This window comes from Polypterus senegalus, chromosome 12, assembly GCF_016835505.1.
Source record: "Polypterus senegalus isolate Bchr_013 chromosome 12, ASM1683550v1, whole genome shotgun sequence".
Classification (NCBI taxonomy): Eukaryota; Metazoa; Chordata; class Cladistia; order Polypteriformes; family Polypteridae; genus Polypterus; species Polypterus senegalus.
The window spans coordinates 130,703,451-130,726,783 of record NC_053165.1 but is presented as its reverse complement, the minus strand read 5'-3'; the positions used below and the strand labels follow the sequence as shown (position 1 = coordinate 130,726,783).

The following is a 23,333-nucleotide window of genomic DNA, read 5'->3' as shown; positions in this document are numbered from 1 at the left end:
TCTCGCTTACCTGTATCGCCGCATCATTCATTACGGGAGGCTCCCCACCAAATCGCCGCACGTAGGCCCTCACCTTCTCCAGCGGCTCTCTGGCTGCGCTCCCAAATCCCCGGCGATCTTTTCAATGGTGCGTCAGGACCTGTAAGACACTCGCTACGGGCTCGATTAGTTTTTCGAGCTCCCGCAAGTTTATATAATTATTTATTTCGACCGGCAGAACACTCACTTCCTCGTTCGTGTTACCTGCCGACCGGGAGCCAATGAACACGCCCGCTTCAGGCACGTGCTCTGACGGGTCTCGCGGAGGCTTCTGGGACTTGGAGTTCTCAGAGGGTCGAGTTGCCTTCTTCGGCAAACTGCGGTCTGTCTTTAATACTTTAGCGACATCCCGATCAGCTACTTCCCGACCTTCCTTACCTTCTTGTGGTTTGAGCGATGCCTCGCTCGCCTCCCCCTTCCACTTCGGAAAGACCAAGTCCGTTCCTTCGGGCTTGAAGGCAAACAGCAGGGCGCGAGCTCCTCCTTCCCAGAATGCACCGGGTTTGCTACCGTGTCCCTCGTCGGCTGCCATCATGCGGAAGTCGATTTCTAGGTGCTCTGGCTTCGACCGGAGAAGGCCGTCGTCTTCGGGGCAGTCTCCTTTTCCCCTCGGAGCCTCCAGGTGGTCATCATCAAGGTACATGCACGGGACAAGGTGAGAAACAATAAAATGATTTTTAATGTCGTTCCCGGCACGTACCTTAGAGTGATCGTTGCTTCCTGGAGGTTTCTCCGGACTTGTAAGGCCTCTCTTTAACTCCTCCCGAGCGTCGGCCATTGCACCTACGGCACTCCCGCTGGCGTTGTCGATTTGCTTGCCCTTCTTCTTTCCCATTTTGGACTCGGTTTTTTCGGGTTTTGGCGATGCTGTGGTGATTCCTGATTCCGTAGTCTTCTCGGGGTTCGTTTCCCACAGAAATTTTTGATTCAGGTCCTCTGCAAACGATGCTAGAGTATCCTGCCGACTATGCCACTGTGAACGATAGGGGGCGCTCTCGCTCCCTTGAACCCCTGTCCACGACTCCAGACACCAGGTAAAAGTCCTCAAATCGACTTTATTTTTCTTCCACAGTGTACAAAGCACACTCTCCTCCACAATACTCATATAAATCACTAATAAACCACAATAATACAAATAACCAATCCTCCAGCTCCCAGACGCGTTGCCACCCTTCCACCCAGCTCAGCTCATTGTCTGTGAGTTCCCATAGTCCTTTTATATCTCCTGACCCGGAAGTGTTTCTGCCCAATAGTCCACAAGTCCTTTTCCTTCCGGGTCAGGGTAAATAGTCCCTTTCTTCAACCCGGAAGTCCGTCGCTCTTCCTGTGACGAACCTCCGGGTCACAGGGCACAAAGAAGCCCTCGGTCCTCCCTGCAGCTCCCTCCTGTGGCCCCCACGGCATCCAGCAGGGCTTTGCATAAAAACTCCAATGTCCATGATGCCCTGCTGGTCTTCTGGGGACCTCCACGCTGCAAGGAGGGCTCCACCTGGCGGCTTGGGGGTATTGGCCGGGATAAATGGCCGGCCATCCATTACAATATATATATACACACATACACATACATATATATATATGTATACACATACATACATACATACACACACACACATATATATATATAGCAAAATACCCGCGCTTTGCAGCAGAGAAGTAGTGTGTTAAAGAAGTAATGAAAAAAAAAGGAAACATTTTGATAATAACGTAACATGATTGTCAATGTAATCAATGTAATTGTTTTGTCACTGTTATCTATCTATCTATACTGTATATCTATATCTATATCTATATATATATATATATATATATATCCTTTGGGGTGCGAGCAGCTGTTGCTGGGGGTGCCAGAATCTATCGAGGAAGAAAAATGAAAAACATTATTTGTACAAAATCTTAATTTATCTATCCATTCCTAAATAATTAAATGGGCAGTAATTTTTATTTAGTCGACAGAAATATGTTTGGTAGGAATGTAAGTTAAATTTAGTCATCATTGCATAAATTTTTCTTCACCATAGAAATTTAAAGACTAAATTCAACTTACATTCCTACCAAAGATATTTCTGTCAACTAAATAGAACGTACTTATATCCAAATTCGAGCTATTGAGCTGTCGCCTGCCTGCCTGGATAAGTCACCCTCGCTTCGCTCTTACTTTTTTACTGTTCATTTAATCTTGGCTAGTCGCAAAAAAATTAGAACATGGAAGGAGGATTACACTGAGTATGGCTTTACCAAAACAATTATTGATGGCGAATAAAGTATCCATTATTCATAAAGCTTCAATTGGTGATCTGTTTTTCTGCGTTAACCTCATACAGTATTCTTTCATAGTTCTTCTCAAACCAAGGGGGTGCGAGGGTAAAATGAATCGGGGAAGTGCTGATATATATATATATATATATATTGAATATATTGAAATAGTTTTACCGTCAAATAATGCAAACAGTACGCGGCACGTGTTTTGCCCTAATTCTGGGCTCATCAGGCGTACACACTCACTGCAACCCCTCTCGGGAATCGAACCTCGGACATCAGCGCTAGAGGCGAAGCCTCTCGTGTTGCACCACAGCGTGTGGTTCGTTTATTTCACAGTATGTAGATCGGGGTATATATATATGTTCAATTTCTCATTAATGCCATTATCTAATCAACCAATCACATGGCAGTTGCTTCAATGCATTTAGGGGTGTGGTCCTGGTCAAGACAATCTCCTGAACTCCAAACTGAATGTCAGAATGGGAAAGAAAGGTGATTTAAGCAATTTTGAGCGTGGCATGGTTGTTGGTATTTCACAATCTGCTCAGTTACTGGGATTTTCACGCACAACCATTTCTAGGGTTTACAAAGAATGGTGTGAAAAGGGAAAAACATCCAGTATGCAGCAGTCCTGTGGGCGAAAATGCCTTGTTGATGCTAGAGGTCAGAGGAGAATGGGCCGACTGATTCAAGCTGATAGAAGAGCAGCTTTGACTGAAATAACCACTCGTTACAACCGAGGTATGCAGCAAAGCATTTGTGAAGCCACAACACGCACAACCTTGAGGTGGATGGGCTACAACAGCAGAAGACCCCACCGGGTACCACTCATCTCCACTACAAATAGGAAAAAGAGGCTACAATTTGCACAAGCTCACCAAAATTGGACAGTTGAAGACTGGAAAAATGTTGCCTGGTCTGATGAGTCTCGATTTCTGTTGAGACATTCATATGGTAGAGTCAGAATTTGGCATAAACAGAATGAGAACATGGATCCATCATGCCTTGTTACCACTGTGCAGGCTGGTGGTGGTGGTGTAATGGTGTGGGGGATGTTTTCTTGGCACACTTTAGGCCCCTTAGTTAGGATGTGGTGGAACGGGAGCTTCGTGCCCTGGATGTGCATCCCACAAATCTCCATCAACTGCAAGATGCTATCCTATCAATATGGGCCAACATTTCTAAAGAATGCTTTCAGCACCTTGTTGAATCAATGCCACGTAGAATTAAGGCAGTTCTGAAGGCGAAAGGGGGTCAAACACCGTATTAGTATGGTGTTCCTAATAATCCTTTAGGTGTGTGTATACTCCTGTAGCCACAATAAATGCCTTTATTTTATAGGCAAACCTTTCTACTGCAGCCACAGCCGCGACACACATAAAAAACATCAATAATAACTAATAAACTTGCAATAATATTTAGGAAAATCGCAACATTTTACTCACCAAAAATTTGGGTTATTTGTAAACAAAATCCATCGTCCTCTCTTTACTCAAAAACAGTTCAATTACTCTGTCGTATGGATTATCCGTGCGCTTCAGTTCCATCAAAACCTCACTTTCTATCCCCATCGAAGCTAATGCTGTAAGGCGAACCCGCCCTATGGTATTTCTGGCATAAGTTTGATTTCGCTTTATGGCTGAAAATGTCCACTCGACAGAAGCAGTGTACACAGGAATGCTCACCGCCAAATATACCAATGTGAACAGCTGCCCCATGCTCTCATTCAGATTTTTCTGATGAAGGAAGTCAAGGAGATCAGTGGGAGATTCTCCTGCAAAATCATCCATGGCATACATTACAGGCAGTTCTGTTTTTAGCCGAGACGGATCAAAAAGCGATCCGTGGCTCCTGTGTTAAAGTGGAGAAGGCTGCATGCGTGAAATTTTTCTTGTATTCCCGAAACTTCAGGGGCTCGAGTAGCGTGACAAACATCAGGTTTTCATGGTTTTGAAATCTGGTCTGTGTCTAGCAAATAATATCGTCCAGAATCCTGCCATGGAGTTGGCCGTAGAGCACGCGACAATCTTTCGCTCGGAGCGTTTGCGGTGCGTCCAATGGCCTCGTAGAGTTCCTCATATCGGCTTCTATCCAATCAATGGGTCTGAATACGGTGACGTTGCCGTACACCTGCTAAAGGGCCCTACTGACACCAACTCAAAATCTGATTGTTTGAAGCAACAGGTTAATCGACATTTATTCTGTGTTAGAGTGCCTCCACAACAGATTGTGAAAGCCTCTCTGCCTGACAACAAATGACGGCTGAAATGTGATGGGTTAAATATTTTAATACGAAACTCCGCCTCCCATGGCTATCGAGCTGCATTCTATTACAGTATATATGGACGAAAATACGTTCCAGTTATGACCTTTACGCATAGAATTTTGAAATGAAACCTACCCAACTTTAGTAAGTAAGCTGTAAGGAATGAGCGTGCCAAATTTCAGCCTTCTACCTACACGGGAAGTTGGAGAATTAGTGATGAGTGAGTCAGTGAGGGCTTTGCCTTTTATTAGTGTATATATATACAGTATATATATATATATATATATATATATATATATATATATATATATATATATATAGTGACAGATTGGGGATCTCTTGACCCGTTGAACCCTCAGAGCAAACGTCAGGCACCAAATAATAATTGACTTTATTAGTACACAACAGTGCACCAAGCACCCTCCTATCCACAATACTCATTAAATTACCAATCACAAATCAATACATTCTCCACCAACATTTAGACACGTTGCCACCCTTCCACCCAGCTCAGCTCACCATCTGGGAGCTGTCACAGTCCTTTAAAGTCCCTGACCTGGAAGTGTTCCAATCCCCAGGGTCAGATAAAAAAGTTATTTTCTTGATCCCGGAAGTACGTCACTTCTGCTGTCGCTCTGCCTATGATGCACTTCTGGGTTATAGAGCACATATGACTCCCTATGGCTCCCTGCAGCGTCCTCTGTTGGCCCCTGGGGTATCTAGCAGGTTTGTAGGGGAAAACTCCAAAGTCCATTATTCCCTGCTGGTATCCAGGGCACCTCCATGGTACAAGGAGAGCTCCATCTTGCGGCCTGCGGGTATTGGCCGTGATGGATAGCCGGCCGTTTATTCCTTGCAGTATGGAGGTCCCCAGAAGACCAGCAGGGCATCATGGCCAATGGAGGTTTTATGCACAGCCCTGCTGGATGCCATGGGGGCCACTAGGGGACACTGCAGGGAGGAATAATGGATATATTTTTCCTACGCCCCTATGCGGGGTGAAGAAAAGAACTTGTACCTGGCCTGGAAGTGATTGAGAGTGACATGGACTGGGGATTAGGAACACTTCCTGGTCAGGAGATATAAAAGGACTGTGGGAGCTCCCAGACGGCGAGCTGAGCTGGGTGGAAGGGTGGCAACGCGTCTGGGAGCTGGAGAATTGGTTTATTGTGATTAGTGTTTGTATTATATGAGTATTGTGGAGGAGAGGGTGCTTTGTGCACTGTGGAGATTCAATAAAGTCAATTTGAGGACTTTTACCTGGTTTTTGGATTCGTGGACAGGGGTTCAAGAGTGCCCCCTATCTACCACTATATATATATATATATATATATATATATGTGTTTATTTAGCTGCAGATCTTTTCCTTAGCAGCAATAATAATTATTTTCCAATGGGTAATGAAAATGAGAATAATTTACATACAGTAACTGATGTAAGTAAAACACACAAAGCTATACTCCACAACTGGAAAAATCACAATGGTAAAAATAAAATAAGTTGAAAAATAATAAAGAACTTACAAAACCATATGGCAATCTCACAAACATATCAAATCTACAATTACTTTTTCAAGTTGAAAGTTGAATTATCATCAGGGTGGTTTTTGTTCCAATAGATTGAAGGCCTAGGGTTTTATTTTGTCCAAGAACATTGATAACTGGATTTTTTGGCTTCCATTCCTCCACCATCTGGTGCTTCTATCTTTTGTTAACATTAATTCTCTTATACTGTAGTCCCAAATTTGCTTGATTTGCCAAATTCATGCTGTAATAACTACATAGACAAACTATTTGATTTTGTATTATTCTATTATAGTAATTAAGCACTTGATTATTTATGGAAATGTAGTTTTTATATTTGTCAATTTGTGAAAGAGATTATCTTAATAGAATAGAATTATATACAAATTAAATACATGGTATACAAATAAATATGTTTGAGATGTTGTGAGTATATGACTAGATACATGATGTTTGGATTATGCATTACAAGTAATTTGTAATTTTTTATAAATGTATTGATATTGTTTCCGTGTTCGTGGCCATTACATCAGAAATGTTGTCATCTCCAAGCTCCATGAAACCACAAGATTATTTTTTTCCTCAGCTGTCACTATACACAATGCGAGGCGTGTAATAAATATGTCATCAAACATCAATTCTTGGGTGGAGTACTCCTTTGATAACATATTTCAAATATTAACCCTACATGTTGCATGTAGAGCTTACTGGCTTTTAGTTACTTGGATCAACCAGATAATGTTTTATGAAATTGGTTAATATTTGTTATCTTCCAAATTTTAGGAATTTCCGCAGTGTGCAGTGATTGTTGGAAAATACATAACAAAAAAGTATTCCATTTCTCTTTTTATATTAAGATTGGGAGCTAAAGTCTTAAATCTAACCTCGTGTATAAAACATTAGAAAAATGTTGATGTGTATGGACCAATTAGCCTAACAAAGGTCGACAATACAATTTGCCTAATTGTTTCAAAATAATATCAAGTTCAATTTTAAAAGTACTTAAAGTATTACTGCCTCCTATTCTATTTGGCAAGTTATTCCACACATCTATGGTTCTCTCAGTGAAGAAAAACTTTTTAATATTTGTGCAAAATCTGCTCAAAACAAGTTTCTATCTGTGTCCCTCTGTTCTTGTTTAAGAAGTTATTTTAAAGTAAAAACTGGGACCCACCATACTGATTGCTTTAATAAAATTAATTGATTGTGTTTCATTTTTCTGTGACATAGTTTTGGCACCACTGAGATTTTGGTGTCCCCAGTCAGCATCTGTTCCTAGACACAGTGTTCCCTAGCTTGGAATCCTAGGCAAGTGACCATCTATGTGCATTTTGTCTGTTGGTCTGACTGTGTTTATGGACAGTCTTGTTCCACCCACATCCCAAAAATGTAAATTTGAATGTATACAGCTATTTTCCATTACTGTTCTGTTATCCTGTCACGTCACCATCATGACATCATCAGGTATGACAATATAAATATGGCAGCGATCACACATGGCCTTATCCCTTGGTGGAGAAAACAACCTTCTAAAAAATGTCGTAGCAGTTAGCTTTATTCCAACTGCGACCTGGAATTAGGGTCTACTGTTTTATTTTGACTACTTTTCTGATTTTGACTTCTGCATCCATCTTGCCTGTTTGGTTTCTGTTTGCTCATCCAGTATTATTCTTTCCTTTTCCATGACCATGTCTTTTGGCTCCTGTCATCTCTGGACCTTCCTTCACAATAATCTTCAGGCACACTTAACAAAGTATGTAGCATAGCAAGAACTGGAGAGCAGTGTGTTAACAATTATTTTTTAACACTGAAATGTATTAAACATTGAGAAAGGAAAATAGCTTGGCTATCTTAGCATATATTTGAAACAGGAGTATTTACAATGCAATGCAAATGATATTAGAGGCAAAGAATGCAAAAGAGTCTTCTTTCTAAACTTTTAACAAATCACATCACATTCTAGTCTCAACACCTTTTCTCACAATGAGGGCATATTTGTGACAAAGTGTTTTTGTAACATTTTTGCGTTAGACCAGAATGCTACTAAACAGCTTGTGAAGTTGTTTCTCATTGTTTTCAATGACACTATTTAAACCTAAGCATTGTATCAGCAAGTGGTTTAGAAAACTCCTGCACGTAGCAGTTTTTAAGTGTTTCCGTTCAAACGATTGTTCCATTGAAATCAATGGTAACACTCAACAAATGTTAATGAAACAAAATAAATGAGCGCTTTGGAAGCGATTTTATAAGAAGTCAATTTATCTTCCTAGATGAAGCAGCTCATCAAAACTAGAAGAAAAATGCAGATGTTGTCATGCAAACATGTGCTTTGGTCTTCTAATGAAAGCTATTAAGGTACATGCGTAGTTTGCAATCAAGTAACAAGAATTCAACAAAAGTTGAATGCCAATGCATTTCTGGATTATTGAACATGCTGAACGGAGCATATTAGTATTAGTATATTTAGTTTACTTAAAATGCGTGAATGACATTTCTCAATTAAGAAAATAGATTAGTCCTTCATGAAGTAAATAACATTCTTTCCCAATCTGAGCTCCCAGGCAAACACCCCAAATCACACTATTTCAAAATATCTTTATCAAATAAACGGATTAAAACTAAAATGATACTTTATTGATATGTTTCTTTTACCAACTTGTGCACAGCACACTCTTTTCTACTTGATTCTTGAAAATGACCGGCACAGAGGCCATCATGTGTGTTTTTTTGTCTTACAACCAGTGCTGTTGGCTCCCAGTGACCCTAAATTGGGCAGATTAAATCTACTTCTCAACAACTGGATGGTGCTGCACTAATTTGCTGTAATACTACAATTTTTGGGATGCTACCTGAATTCTTCATAGAATTGTTCTTTCAACTCCCTTTGCTGCAGAACAGTGTGAACCCAACATGTGAGCTCATTATGCTGATGACACCTAATCTTCAGGGGCCTCATGTATAAACGGTGCGTACGCACAGAAATGTTGCGTAAGAACTTTTCCACGTTCAAATCGCGATGTATAAAACCTACACTTGGCGTAAAGCCACGCACTTTTCCACGGTACCTCATGTCTTGTAGTACGCAAGTTCTCCGCTCGGTTTTGCAAACTGGCGGCACCCAGCGTCAAAGCAATGGTACTGTTCTTGTGTGATTACTCATTATTTTCAGGACGCGGCTTTATAAATACACAGAAACTAACCGCATATTGTTTATTAGTGTAATGCATCTGATTGTAATTAACTCGTAACAATATAATGGTCCAGGGAACAGCTATAGTATTCCAAATACCATAACTGCTTTAGCGTTCTTCTTCTTCTTCTTCTTTCAGCTCCTCCCGTTAGGAGTTGCCACAGCGGATCATCTTTTTCCATATTACTCTCACTGCACGACTCGGAGTATTTATATCACTGTATCTGAGTATGAATCACAACAGCAGCTGATCGGAAAGAGAATTATCAGTATACAGCTTTAAGGACACGCTGTCTCAGCCACTGCAAAATGTTTTAAAGCCTTTCCTGTACGGACCTCGCGGTTCAGAAACAGTTTAATCCCAAGAACTTTAAATGAACTCAATCAATTCCTCCTTGTAGAACTGTTTGTACTTATAAGTACAATCACCCCACTGTAAACTTGCACTACAGTTATAATATCTCACAACCTGGGCCACTTTATAAAGCGCGTATTTACATATGATGACGATATCATTTTTAAGGTGAAATGCAGCAAAATATATTTGTTAAATTATACACATAAAACTTTAACTTCATTTAAATAATCTATATTCTTCACTGGGAGTGTCGTGAAGGATAGAATAATTAAACATGTACTACGAAGATATTTCAATGTTCTTTAAACGTTTTGAAGAATCGGCGCTAAGCTTACAGATGGCTTAACGTCTATTACAGAGCTGATTGTGTGGCGTCGGTTACTTGGGGAAAGAAAAGCAAGGACTCTTGGGCGCCACGCCAATATATATTGAATATAAAACAGAAAGAAAATAACAACACAGCTAAAAACGCATGCGACAAATTTCGACAAAGATAAATGCTTGTCATGAGCACGAGTCTCATGAAACACATGTTTAATAATGTGCTTTAGCTCCTATCATCATGAAAATGACATCACGTATACATCTCAGTATTTTAGTTATTCAGAGAGCTGTAATATCACGAATGTAATGGACTCTGTGTCCAGTTGGAGGAAGAGAGCCAGTTTAAGAAGCAAGTAGTGATTCACACACATAGATCACATACGAGTAGAAGATCAAATACAAAACAAAGCATTTAACGTGCGACTTTAATTACAATGTAATTTTGAGAAACTGGTTAATTAAACGATTTTAAGATGAAGTTTATAATGTTCTACTAAATGACAAAATAAACTATGTGATTAAAGTGGAAATGTCGAGATTGAAGTTGACATTTCGTGCTTTTTCCCCACTGTGTGCCTTTTTTTCTCTGTACCCTAATAAGCTTTCATATGACACTCAGACAGTGGGCTACAACTCTTCTTTTCGCGGCAACTTTGATATGTGACTTCTTTTTTATTTCCGGCACTGTGCGATTTTGTGAATGTGAGCTTTTAAGTTTCTCCAACACGCTATGTCACTCGATCAACTTCATTTTGTTGATTATACCACGGTTTATTTGAACAAATAGTATGTTTTTCCTTTGCCTCCACTTGGTATTCACTGAAATTCTTATATTTTCCCCGTGCTTTTCCCATTGTCTTTTCACAGAAGCCTGCGCTTAAGGGCGATTTATATTGATTTGCATATTCAAATAGGCGTAATTCAGGGAGGATTTGGGGTGTTACAAAATGCGCGTGCACGAGCGTTAGTTTTCACGCTGATCGGGATTTATGTAACGAAAGAACGTGGAAGTTGGAGTTGGCACAGATTCCTGCATCTGGATTTTTCTGTGCGTAAGCACATTTCGGCTTTTGTGCTTACGCCATGTTATAGTGCGAGTTCTACGCACGGCGTTATACATGAGGCCCCAGGACTGTGATCACCAGGATTAAAAGCACTAAAGTCATAGAACACATTCTGGATATGCAACAATCACTTCACAACACAACAACACTTTACAGCCTGCAAAATGGAAATGATGTAAATCGTATTTTCCCTGCATAACCCTATAAGGAAGACACCATTTTGCTTGCTGAAGCAACACAATTAGGATGCTGTAGCAAACTGAATATTGCAACAAAGAGAAACAAAGATATAATATAACAAAAAAGAAACAATAATTAAGAAAGATAATTACACATTATAAAGTAATTTAAGAAAGAAAGAGAAAGAGGAGGTGAATAGCAGAGTAGGGTGGAGAGTGCATTTACTCGTTAGAGAAATGAGTGGGAAGGAGAGGGCTTAGAAATAGCTGTCATCTTCAAGGCAAAACTAACCTAACTCAAAAAAGCCTGAAAAACAATTGAAAAGTCATTAAAAAGCTTGAAAAACACTGAAAAAACACTGGAAATTCACAACACTCAAGTGTGAATGGGCCCATAGAGAAGTTACTTCTTGTATGAATTTATTAGGTTAGGGGTTTCTACATCAACATCTACTGTCATACAGTGAAACTTCAAACTGCCTGTAGTCAAATAATGCAAAACCAACAAGTGTTAGAAAAAGATTAATAGTATTCTTATAAATGATAAAAACAAATTACAAAGCTACCTATAATTTGAATTAATGGCTAAACGTGAAAACATAAATCCCACCATTTCGAGGTATATCAGGGTTTTAAAAGTGACAGAAGTCCATAAAATAAAAAATAAGCTAAAAAATGTCAAAATAAAAAGGGATCATCTATAAATGTAATTAGTTCTTCAGGTACACCATTCCTATCTTCAGAGAGGAATGATGCATTACTGCAAATATGCAAAATGGCTTGATAAGTGGTAAGTAAACAAGCTAACAACAATGTCTGACAATCCAACAACTTTTTAAAGTTGGTGTAATACTAGTCTGTGGTGAACTGAGTTCAAAGATACACATGAATGTAGCCTTTCCTGTATCAAAGAATATTAGAACAAGTACAATGAATAAGGAAGGCCTGGGGGGCAGCTGACAGCCATTCAGCCTACATCGGCCAGACTTTTATTCATTCCAAAGGACACTCAGTCCCTAAAGATTTTTTTTAAGAAACTTTGTTCTCTTCAGCTTTTCTTTTTTTCTCCAATGACAACTGGTTATATTTTCTATTAGCCTGATTTTGCTTTAAATTTCTGAGTTTTGATTCATTTAACAGATAATTATTTTCATATTGCTCTTTTGAGAATATTGAAAAAATCTTTTGATAGTTTAAACAGAAATGTGTGCTTATATATTAATTGACATCTTCCTTAATCACATGCCAAATGCCAGTAATAGACAACTTTGTATGAAACCTATTTCTTGGCAATATGTCACATGGAATAACTTTCATTATGCACAAGAAAAAACAAAAACCTAACCTAATAGAGAGCTGTTTTATTTTGATCATATTTGAACCCAGAATTAAACTTTAAGAATGCCAGTACCTTACAACTCAAGTGAACAGAATAACAGGTTTCAGTTGTGCTAATACAAGTACCAAGGTTTCTCTAATAACCAATTAGCTTTTATACATGACTAAGTAAGGATAAGCCAGGGGAGTTTACCATTAGGACGCCAAAGGAATGGCTACTGAAATTGGGGCTTTGTAGTCAAATGTAAATAATAAATTAAAAATTAGTCAAAAATTTGGAAATGCTAATAATGCCTTGGCTGTATTTTAAAATCAATTTAATGGTTTCTTGATAAAAAAAAGTATAAATTTCTATGAAAAACATAAAAATGTATGTATGTGTCTAGAATCTTGCCTGGCAGTGAAAGGTGTGTTTTCTATTTTATGTTACTTTATTACCCCAGTTAATTTGCATAAGTTTTCTTAGTCTAACTTCAGCTAAGAGTGCTATGTAAAATTATTCCATAGTCTAGTGGTTCACTGGAATATTAGAACTGTATTATATTCTTAGTTTTGTATATTTACCTTATGAAACAATGTCTATCGCTAGAAGCCAAAAAAAACAAAACCTTTACTAGGCAAATTTTACATTTTTACATTTTGGAGTATGGACCACTTTGACAATGTGAAAGACGCAGAGATTGGTTAACCACTACTATCCCCCTATTTGCATAAAATCCCACGGTGGTAACATTTGTTCTATAACATTGTAGTAATGTGAAAAACATTACAATTGAACATTGCTATATTTGCATTTGAAAGTCATGGATTTCTCCCAGTGATCCAGAAATATCCCACAAAAAGTGAGCTCTCTGGTTTACATGTGAAGATGAATATTAAAAAAAGTACTGTCATCGATAGTGTTTGGTCAAACTGGAATTAAATATAGTTTTGAAAGATAGTGAGATAGAAGAATGAGGATTTCTGCAAACAAACAGGAGCAAGGTGGAAAAGGAGTTGAGGTAAAAGGTGTTACACCTTACAAGAATGTCAGATGGAGCGTAACGTGGTGGTTGTTTTAGAATAGTTTCCACCACCCTAACATCATGAAAGTTCCTTCGGGAGCACAGACTTTAAGAATTTACAAAATAAGCTAATGCAACTAAGAAATGTATGCATCTTTTTTCTCAGAAGAAAAACAAGCTTGCAAAACACAAGTGACCTGCAGAGTACATTTTGAGAACCAATACTTTAGATACAGCCACCCAATGTTTATACCTTCAGTTTTTCCTTATCGGGAAGTGAAAAAGTCTAACTTGGCTGAAACAGGAATAAGACTGGAACTAGTGGAGGTCAATTCACTCTTCTATTTTCTGAACCAATCTTCTAGTAGTGGATCACACAATATGAATGTTTTCTTCAACTATCTGTACAGTCATTATCTTTGTCCCTTGAACTTTATATAATTCCCTTCTCCACTGATACCATTCTTCCCTTCTTTGAACAATTTTCTTTAGTGCCCCATGTAAGTTATCCATTATACAGTCAATCATCATTGCTTTTTGCTTTATCATAACATGCCTGTCCTAGATTCTCTGTCAATTCTTTATTTGCTTAGTATTCAAATATTTATGTCAGAATCCCTTGATATGCTGCCTTCTGATGGTGCATGGCTCCAACCCATATAAGGGCCACACTGTTTATCAATTTTTAAAGCCATTCAAGGTCTGGAGGTTAATTCTTAAGTATTTAAGTAACTCCCTCTGCTTATAATCATATTTTAATTTTGGTAGGCAGCATGGTTACTGGATTTGGACCCCACCATTCCTGCCTATGTGTTTCCACTCACATCTCAAGGATGAACATGTGAGGTTAGTTGGAGGCTCTAAATTGTCTTGTTGTGAGTATGTGAAGATGTGTGAGTTAGTGTGCCCTGTGATATGATGGCGTTGTGCCCAGGTTTAGGTCTTGCCTTGCACCTCATACTGCCTGGGATAGGCTCTGGCCATACGTTTCCCTGAATCTATCTGAATTGACTTATATGTGTTTGAAATTAGAAGAATGTGCTCCCAAATAACCACCTAAAGAGGGTCTGATAATGCTGTTTCTAAACAAAAGCATTCTTGATTCTGTTATGAAACGGTACATTACCAAATGTGTAATTCATTGCTCTGCTTATCTTCTTAGGTTCACTACATGTGATTTTTTTGGGACAAATTCTATTTGAGGGCTACAGCAAGGTTGGAAACTGTTGGAGTTACACCCCTCTTTACATTTCTCATCATGACCAATCCTCAGTAAGTATAATGTCTATTTCTCAGTTTCATTTCCTCTTTTCCCTGTACACAAATATGTGATAACAATATGAAAGGACATTACAATAAGGCTTGTTTTAAATTGTGAAAATATTTGGTAGGGACACTGTTGGGTAATATAGGAATCAGTCGGTTACAAGTTTAAGATGTATCTAAACACACGCAAAGCAAATTATCCTTGTATCATAAAAGTTAAATTGGGCAATATGGCAATTGTCTTTAATTGTGTATGGTTTTTGTTAGTGCTAACATGAAAAAAATTATAGCTTCCTGTAAGTCAGGTCACTGCAGTATATCGAAGGTAAATCCAGATTAGCAGGTTCTTTTAATTTGTAACAATCAAGCTAAAAAAAAACAAAACTTAATATTGGCTAGGTACATGCCCTAGAAAACAGGAAAGTCAAACTGCAATCATCTTGTGAATGCTAACCTCCTTGCACACAGACCCTCAATTGGTGATAAATTAAACAAATACAAAAGTAATAATCATATATATATATATATGTACTAGCAAAATACCCACGCTTCGCAGTGGAGAAGTATTGTGTTAAACAAGTAATGAAAAAGAAAAGGAAACATTTCAATAATAACGTAACATGATTGACAATGTAATTGAGTTGTCATTGTCATGAGTGTTGCTGGCATATATATAAACTGCTCAAAAAAATTAAAGGAACACTTTTAAAACACATCAGATCTCAATGGGAAAAAGAAATCCTCCTGGATATCTATACTGATATAGACTGGGTAATGTGTTAGGAACGAAAGGATGCCACATCATTTGATGGAAATGAAAATGATCAACCTACAGAGCCCTGAATTCAAAGACGCCACAAAAATCAGAGTGAAAAAATTATGTGGCAGGCTAGTCCATTTTGCCAAAATTTAATTGCAACAACTCAAAATTGTACGCAGCACTTTGTATGGCCCCTGTGTTCTTGTATACATGCCTGACAGATGGTGTTGTGGGGGATTTCCTCCCAGATCTGGACCAGGGCATCACTGAGCTCCTGGACAGTCTGAGGTGCAACCTGGTGGCATTGGATGGACCAAAACATAATGTCCCAGAGGTGTTCTATTGGATTTAGGTCAGGAAAGTGTGGTGGCCAGTCAATGGTATCAATTCCTTCATCCTCCAGGAACTGCCTGCATACTCTCACCACATGAGGCCAGGTGTCGTGCACCAGGAGCCACTGTACCAGCATAGGGTCTGACAATGGGTCCAAGGATTTTATCCTGATACCTAATGGCAGCCAAGGTGCCTTTGTCAAGCCTGTAGCGGTCTGTGTGACCCTCCATGGATATGCCTCCCCAGACAATCATTAACCCACCACCAAACTGCTCATGCTGAATGATGTTACAGGCAGCATAATGTTCTCCATGGCTTCTCCAGACCCCTTCACTTCTGTCACGTGCTCAGGGTGAACCTGCTCTCATCTGTAAAAAGCACAGGGCACCAGTGGTGCATCTGCCAATTCTGGTATTCTATGGCGAATGCCAATCGAGCTGCATGCTGCTGGGCAGTGAGCTCAGGGCCCATTAGAGGACATGGGGCCCTTGGGTCACCCTTAATGAAGTCTTTCTGGTTGTTTGGTCAGAGACATTCACACCAGTGGCCTGCCGGAGGTCATTTTGTAGGGCTCTGGCAGTGCTCATCCTGTTCCTCCTTGCCCAAAGGAGCAGATACTGGTCCTGCTGATGGGTTATGGACCTTCTATGGCCCTGTCCAGCTCTCCTAGAGTAACTGCTTGTCTCCTAGAATCTCCTCCATGCCCTTGAGACTGTGCAGGGAGACACAGCAAACCTTCTGGCAATGACACGTATTGATGTGCCATCCTGGAGAAGTTGGACTACCTGTGCAACCTCTGTAGGGTCCAGGTATCGCCTCATGCTACCAGTAGTGACACTGACTGTAGCCAATTGCAAAACTAGTGAAGAAACAGTCAGAAAAGATGAGGAGGGAAAAATGTCAGTGTCCTCCACCTGTTAAACCATTCCTGTTTTGGGGGTCATCTCATTGTAGCCCCTCTAGTGCACCTGTTGTTAATTTCATTAACACCACAGCAGCTAAAACTGATTAACAACCCCCTCTGCTACTTAACTGACCAGATTACTATCCCATAAGTTTCATTGACTTTTTGCTATACTCTGATTAAAAGTGTTCCTTTAATTCTTTTGAGCAGTATATATATATATATATATATATATATATATATTTTATGAGGGGCCGTTCAGGAAAAAAAGATTGGTTTGTAAATATATACATTGGTTCAGATATTTATATCGGTTCAGATACATTGGTTTGAATATATACATTGGTTTTAATACATCCATTCAGATATATATTTCGGTTCAAATATATACATTGGTTGGGATGTATTGGTTGAGATATATACATCGGTTTGAATACATCCGTTCAAATATATACATTGGTTGAGATATATATATTGGTTGATATACATTGGTTTAAATATATATATTGGTTAAAATAGATTGGTTTAGATATATACATCGGTTCAGATACATCCGTTCTGATATATATATTGGTTCAGATAGATCGGTTCAGATATATACATTGGTTGGGATTTATGGGCAGGCACAACGCGGTCACCCATGTTTAGCATCTCCCTTTTGCTTCATCATTGCTTCAACACTGTTGTAATTATTGTGAACATTTTATACAAGCAGCATACGCTTGTCTGTCGCGTTTTGTTTCGTAAGCCCTATTTGTTGGGGCCCTCGATTTCAAAGCACTTTTTTCCTTTCATTATTTAAAACACTCGCGCAGATACCGCCTCTTAGCCTCGCTCCGTCCGCCCGCTCATTGTCCCCGCCTCACTCGCTCCCTCTTGTCCCTCCCATGACAGATTCTTCTCAAAAGCAGAGTTACTAGAAAGCATTAATCACAACCACAGTACGTCCCATTTTTTCACCTCCTCAGACGCTGGTTTATCATTGGTGGAAAGCCGCCTGGTGACATCTGTTATTCCGTATTGGTAGCATTTCATTAAAGGGCGATCTGCTTCAGCAAGGAACTTAGTCCTGTTTGCTGAAAGGATTTTATGAAGGAAAACACTGGAGTTGCTCTGTTTCTTTAAATGTTCATCAGGGATCAAAATGACCAGAATATTCCCGCATCACAAATAACTGATGTTTAACTATTTTTATAGTAAAACTAACAAAACCACACACAAGCACACCACGCTCACACACACACTCACACTCACAAATCGTGGGTCGCACGTACTACTGATTAAGCGTATCTGTCAAGGACGATTATTTTTTCACCCCATAAAACAGATTCTTCTCAAAAGCTGAGTTACCAGGAAGCATTGAGTGCAACCGCAGTACCTCCCATGTTTTCACCTCAACAGACGCTGGTTTATCATTGACCAAAGCCGCCCGGTGATTTCTGTTATTCCGTATTGGCAGCATTTCATTAAAGGGCGATCTGGTTCAGCAAGGAACTTAGTCCTGTTTGCTGAAAGGATGTTATGGAGGAAAACACTGGAATAGCGCTGTTTCTTCTGAATGTTTATCAGTGATCAGGGACCAGAATGATCAGAATATTCCTGCTTCACAAATAACTGAGGTCTGTTTTTATTGTAAAACTGAGAAAACCAAACACGCGCGTACACAACACAAATACTCAAACTCACACATCGTGGGTCGCACATACTGCTGATTAAGTGTATCTGTCACGGACGATCATTTTTTTTTCACCCAATAAAACTTTAGTTCGTCAAAGTTAGAAAGCAGCGCGGTGATTTCTATTATTCCTTATTGGCAGCATTTAATTTAAAGATGATTCACTTCAACAAGGTGAAAGAGTCTCTTATTTTGATAGGGCGATCTTTTTTTAGGCTTAAGCATTTTTGATTGACTTACAAAAGAAAATAGCTATTACTTACCCGTAGTGCTCAAAATTATAATGCGCGTATCTATAAGGAAGAGGTGGTGGTAAGATTGCTGACTCGCAGTTAAATGATCACTGGTTTGTGTCCGGGGGGCTTCCTTTCTGTTATTTTATTTATTTACTTATTTATTTTACAAATTGCTTTGAGTAGTAAGAAATGTAAGGAATTAATAACAATAATAATAATTATTATTATTATTATTATTATTATTATTATTATTATTATACGTGTGAATGCATGATCAAATTCAGCCGCTGCGTAGTGGGGTATGAATAAGGACAATACCACGAGTTCATTGAAATAATTACACAGCAAGGTGCACACGCAATGCAAACATAATGTGTATATTATTGAAGTAAAGGTTCATATAAATTAATTATATTCAACTTTTTAACAAGTTGAGAGATGTCAACTGGTTAAAATGCACGAAATTATACATGTATTGCTTTATAGTCCACACATAGTGTATGTATATTATTAAAATAATGATGTAAAATTCCTATAAAATGGTATAGAATCTGCGTCGTAGACTTATTTTGTGTCAAATTTCTTCAAAGAAGTTTTTAATTAGTTTGCTTTAAAAAAATCTTACGGCAAACATGTGAACCGTTGAAAATCGCTGATCTTAATCAATTTGTTTTAACGCATGCTCCGTGCAAAATGCTGTCATATCTGTTAATAAACATGCACGCACAGCGATGTCCTGATGTCTGCGTTCTAAGGCTGCAGGTAAATTAAACGCTATTGACATTTTACTGGGGTGCTCTGTGATTGAGGGCGGACAGTAAACTTTGGTAAAATGATGAGCTCGTTAAAATAAATGTAGCAATCCATTGTCATGCTATAAGTGACAGCTTGCTCTTAAACATTTACACAGGTGGTTTTTCCTGGGAATAAAAAAGGGGGGAAAAATCCACGGGAAAGGTTTTGTTGTTGAACTCAAATTTCACCTCCGCCATGTGAGCCAATCAAAACTATTGGAATGAAATATACAGTAGTTCTATATAAATAAATAAATAAATTTCCTATCACACCCACCCTTTCACCTCCTGTACATTGGAGAGGATTCTCATTTTCACAGCAGGTGCAATTATCCTATAAAACACATAGGAGTTCTCTGCACCGTTTTTCATGGGAGATTAAAACTCATCAAATGTATTTAAAAAACTTTTAGCAGCCTGTGGCATTCCTTATCTGCTGTGGTCCATTACAAAATGAACACCAGGCAGTTACAATTGTGCACAGTTTCTTTAATAAGTCTATTAGACAGTCTTTTATAACGTTTTCATATCGAGTGTGTCTCTTAATCCCTTCTAGCAGAGGAGACACTTATTTCCACAGCTTGGTCTATGCTGTAGAAACGCGTGCCCCCGTCTTCTGCTTGTAAATTAACACTGGAATTACAAAACTGTCCATAGTTTATTTAAAGAGATTGAAGGAAGTCTTCTATATCACTTTTTGTTTACTATGTCCTTACTCATCCACTAATTAAAAAAAAAAATCAAGCGCTTACACTGTCTTTTTTTAAGTATGTCTATGAAAATCGCTGTGAGTAGCCAGAAAAATGCTATATAAATGTAATATATTATTATTATTATTATTTTGGTTTTTTAAATCCAAATAAACCTGATAGGACTTCTTCCAGGATATGTGCCACTCTAGGGTACCAACAAAGTCAAACTGATTAGGACATTTTGTGATCAGTTTGTTTAAAGTATATTAAACAAAATATAACTTTTCATCATCTTCTCATTTCTAATTTGGCATTTCAGGATACAGTACAGTATATACTGCAAATATACATTTAAATTGTAACCGCTGATAATTATTTACTGTGTGCTTGCGTTTTCCATAAAACAGCATCAATATGTGCACAAAGTATAAGTGATAAAACACACAAATTCTGACATTAGCATGACTGTTGAAGGAAAAACATGTATTAGAAAGTATTCTATGGAGTTTTCATAAATTAATCAAACCTTTTGAGTTTTCTTAATATATTTTGTAATCAGGTTTTTAAATTTTTTTTATTTTTACTGCCACTTCACAGATCAACAATCCCCAACATGGTCACTGTCAGAATAAGTCTTTTAACTTTTTCCTGTGTCCATTAATACATTTTCTTGGTTTCACTACCCATCTGAAAGAGTTGGCATCAGGTTGGGTGGCACTTTTAAACTGTAGTAGTATGAGCAAGCGTCAGTGTGGTAAGCACTAGTTTGGCATTTCTTTCCGTCTCATTTTTTGTCCTGGGCCCAAGCCTGTAAATCTCTTTTGTAAATGGGTGGCTTGGATAGAGGACAGATACCAACAATTTTCAAGGCTATATTAAAACAATACTAAAAGATATTTGTGTATGTGTGTTGTAGTGCCCCATGTTGTAAGTGTTAGATCCATTGAAGAAGTCAACTTAAACAAAGAAAATGTACATTTTACAGGCTTGTTTGAAGTGTTTTACATTATAACCATATTTTTAATTGCTGCGTGAATATAATTTTTTAAAGAGGATGACCTTTACTATTGTCAAAAAAGACAAGCAGAGCAACAGGAGGAATATGAAAGTTATTTGTTGAGTTTAGGAGACAAAGGATACTTGTAAGGAAGTTCATGCCAGTGCTATTGGTGTACATTCTGGAATTTATAAAACTGCTGAAATTATTTCAAAAAAATGTTACTGGCCTGGTTTTATGCTGACATTAAAATGGCTACGTTTTCTGATAATTATAATCATTATTTTAATTAAAAGACTATAATTGTCAGAACAGATTCAATAAAATGTTTTAATATCTCAGTTGCTGTTTGTCGGACTCTTTAATTGACTTGTCCTACAAATGTGGATATTTGGTACTTCATTTGACAAATAATATGAATTTTTCCAAGTCTCATGTATTTCATATAGATAGATAATTAGATAGAACTTGTACTCTAAGGGAAAATGTGCTTCTTTTTAACAGAGGCTGAATGAATAAATAAATTAATATTAATATAATGAAAAACAGCCAATCCAATAAAATTTGTCTAATGTTCATTCTGCAAGCAACAGTTGAAGCTCACAACTCTGACGCAAAAGCTCAGCTGTAGAAGTGAGTGTCCCTTTGAGTGGAGAGGATAATGGGACACAGTAGACTTGAAAGTGATATAGATGACTTTCAACAATCTTTTACCATGGATTTCAGACAATATTAGTTATCCAGGGTTCATTTTGAAAGAGCAGACAGGGTGCACACAAGCCCATGGATCTGCTCTAGCCATGGAAATGAGTGTTGCCTGTAGGGAATAGGATGCAAACACATAGTGGAGAAGATTATATAGAAAACTATATCTACAACCTTTTAAAATCAATTTTACATATTTTTAACTATCCGTGTTCATTTTGTATAATCAGCAGTCAGAGGGCACACATTTTACAGCTCTACAGCAGCCATGGAAAATGAGCGTACCGACCAGTGGATGAGACATGCGTTTTCATTCCAATAGTTTTAATGACTCACATGGCTTGAGGTGAAATTTGAGTTCAAAAACAAAACATTTCCCGTGGATTTTTCCCCCTTTTTTATTCCCAGGAAAAAACACCTGTGTAAATGTTTAAGAGCAAGCTGTCACTTATAGCGTGACAATGGACTGCTACATTTATTTTAACGAGCTGTCTTTTAAATGTCTTTGTAAAGTGTTACTAGGCGTCGAGCAATGTATTATTATTACTGATATTTTACTAAATCTTACTATCCACGTTTCTTTGTTGATGATCCCCGTTGAAGAATTTTTTGGTAACAGAACAGTAAACACGCCAAAACGACTAAAAAACACAACTGACGACTGGTATTTTTCGATATCATTTTAACAAAGTTTACTGTCCGCCCTCAATCACAAAGCACCCCGGTAAAACGTCAATAGCGTTTAATTTACCTGCAGCCTTAGAACGCAGACATCAGGACATCGCTGTGCGTGCATGTTTACTAACAGATATGACAGCATTTTGCACGGAGCATGCATTAAAACAAATTGATAAAGATCAGCGATTTTCTACGGTTCACATGTTTGCCGTAAGATTTTTTTAAAGCAAACTAATTAAAAACTTCTTTGAAGAAATTTGACACAAAATAAGTCTACGACGCAGATTCTATACCATTTTATAGGATTTTATATCATTATTTTAACAATATACATACACTATGTGTGAACTGTAAAGCAATCATGTATAATTTCGTGCATTTTAACCAGTTGACATCTCTCAACTTGTTAAAAAGTTGTATATAATTAATTTATATGAACCTTTACTTCAATAATATACACATTATGTTTGCATTGCGTGTGCACCTTGCTGTGTAATTATTTCAATGAACTCGTGGTATTGTCCCTATTCTTACCCCACTACGCAGCGGCTGAATTTGATCATGCATTCACACGTATAATAATAATAATAATAATAATAATAATAATAATAATAATAATAATTAATTGTTATTAATTCCTTACGTTTTATAGCGCCTTTCTTACTACTCAAAGCAATTTGTAAAATAAATAGGTAAATAAATAAAATAACAGAAAGGAAGCCCCCTGGACACAAACCAGTGATCATTTA

General features: G+C 38.1%; 1 protein-coding gene across 3 annotated transcripts in view; it reads left to right on the top strand.

Moving 5' to 3' along the window:
- The window catches only part of tmem266 (transmembrane protein 266), a 505,213-nt gene that overhangs the window by 51,574 nt on the left and 430,306 nt on the right, over positions 1–23,333 (top strand). For 2 of the 3 annotated variants that reach the window (XM_039773428.1, XM_039773427.1), the window contains exon 2: positions 14,707–14,816. In XM_039773428.1, coding sequence (XP_039629362.1) covers positions 14,803–14,816 — 14 coding nt within the window. In that variant the 5' untranslated portion in view covers positions 14,707–14,802. Of the gene's footprint in view, positions 1–14,302; positions 14,391–14,706; positions 14,817–23,333 lie in introns of those variants that run through there. The other variant, XM_039773429.1, reaches the window with a different exon arrangement.